The sequence below is a fragment of the Pteropus alecto genome, unplaced genomic scaffold, assembly GCF_000325575.1.
Source record: "Pteropus alecto unplaced genomic scaffold, ASM32557v1 scaffold115, whole genome shotgun sequence".
NCBI classification, from domain to species: Eukaryota; Metazoa; Chordata; class Mammalia; order Chiroptera; family Pteropodidae; genus Pteropus; species Pteropus alecto.
In genome coordinates, this window is record NW_006436814.1 from 3,407,796 (window position 1) to 3,409,685 (window position 1,890).

A 1,890-nucleotide genomic window follows, 5' to 3' on the forward strand; every position below is an offset into this window, starting at 1 on the left:
CGTGCTCGGGGCCGAGGGGCTGCTTCAGGGACTCGCCCCCTCCCTTCCCGCTGGAGAAATTGCCGCTGATGCATCATCCAAGCGGTGGTTGGGAGGATTTGCAGCCGAATTTTTGGTTTTCCCTCCCCCTTATATACGTTCTGGCTTTTTCCTCCCTTTTTTGTTTTCCTTCTTCCTGGGCAGTGAATTGCTGATGCAAATCGGACTTAATTCATTAATGATGCAACCGGATTCGTTTCAGGATTATGTTGCACGAATTGAATTTTGAATGAAGGAGAAGAGTTGTTGTTTTTTTTTTTCTTAAAGAAGTGTTGACTCTTTGGTTCGTTGTACTTTTAATTATTATTTTATTTAAATATACGACTTAATTGTATTATTCTTTAAAAATGTATCAAATATATATTTTATGGTAACTCTCCCTCAAAATATATGTATATGTGCGAAATTGAAGACGCTTCAATTAAGTGAGGGTACCGGTGTGTTGGATGGTTAATTCAGCACCGGCATTGCATGACAGTTGTTTGAATAACAAGTGGTTTATTTTTAAAACCACACCTTTTAAAATTTAGGTATAAAGAATCATAGTAAAAATCGTTAATAATAACTTAAAGGAAAACCAGCAGAAATCGAAGCAACATGTCTGGAGAAGTGCGTTTGAGGCAGTTGGAGCAGTTTATTTTGGATGGGCCGGCTCAGACCAATGGGCAGTGCTTCAGTGTGGAAACGTTACTGGATATACTCATCTGTCTTTATGATGAATGCAATAACTCTCCGCTGAGAAGAGAGAAGAACATTCTTGAATACCTAGAATGGGGTAAGTCTGTATTTTTTTAAAACTCTTTAGCTGGACATGTTGATTTAATTGTTATAGAGAGTTATCATGAGTAAACTATATGTAATATAGTGTATATTGACATACAACAACTTAAACATATATATACAATAAAAGAATAGACACCGGATATTCAAGATTGTTTTCGAGTTTTTGATAAATATTTTCCCAGGAGTACAACCAGACTACTCAACGGTTGCCACGATTTAATGTGGAATTTATGAGGAAGAACTTACATTTTTAGGTCAGCAGTAAGAGCTTTTGAATAATTCTGTGATGGGCAAAATTGGATGATTGTTCACATTGCCTAATACGCGTGGTGGTAAAACAGACATTCAGTTGAAAGGTATTTATTAGTGGAAACATTCCTTCCCAGAGTTTGGAAATCACTCTGGAAATGGGAGGAGATATTAAAATACCTTACGTCAACGGAACTTGAAGGTAGTTATCAGTGGATTTTATTTCATTTCTCTATAGTACAAGCAAAGGAACTGCTAAACATGGACTTGCCACAAATTGTCATGTTTGTAGGATAACATGACTTAAATGTTTAAAAATTCTGTGGTAGTAGTTGGGAGAGAATGTTTGGGAGCAGCTCCTGCCTGAAAGTGTGATTTGCTCTAAATTTAATTCAAATCTAAACTGGTTAAGTTTTTGTCTTCCTTCTAAATATTGATGTGAATTTGAAGACCTACTGTGGTGCAATAGATCAATGATGAGAGCAAAAGCTTCTACGTGACCTTCAGGCTTGAAGACTTGGCTTAAGTTCTTCTGTATCCATTGTGCATTTGAATATCCAGCTGTTCTCTATGGGAATAGGTCATCACCCAGACCTATTTTGGTTAACATTGGCTTTTGGAGGGTATCGGCCAAAGTAGTACTGTATTTTATACCTTTGGAATACTAATAATTTTAGTTGGTTGGAAAGTTTTGATTCTAAAATGTCTTCGTTCCCAAGGAAAGCTTTATTTTCCTGAAGTGAAAGTCAGTTGGTGATTATTTCATTTTTTTATTCTTTTGAATTTGAAATATATAAAAAATGAGTTTGTCAGGTAAAT

At 36.0% G+C, this 1,890-nt stretch overlaps 1 protein-coding gene across 1 annotated transcript in view; it reads left to right on the forward strand.

The window, feature by feature from the left end:
• The first annotated feature begins 526 nt into the window (after positions 1-526).
• The window catches only part of CDC42BPA (CDC42 binding protein kinase alpha), a 217,974-nt gene continuing 216,610 nt past the window's right edge, over positions 527-1,890 (forward strand). Inside the window, 1 exon segment of the mRNA XM_015591278.2 lies at positions 527-814. Within this exon segment, the coding sequence (XP_015446764.1) occupies positions 637-814 (178 nt within the window). The 5' untranslated portion in view covers positions 527-636.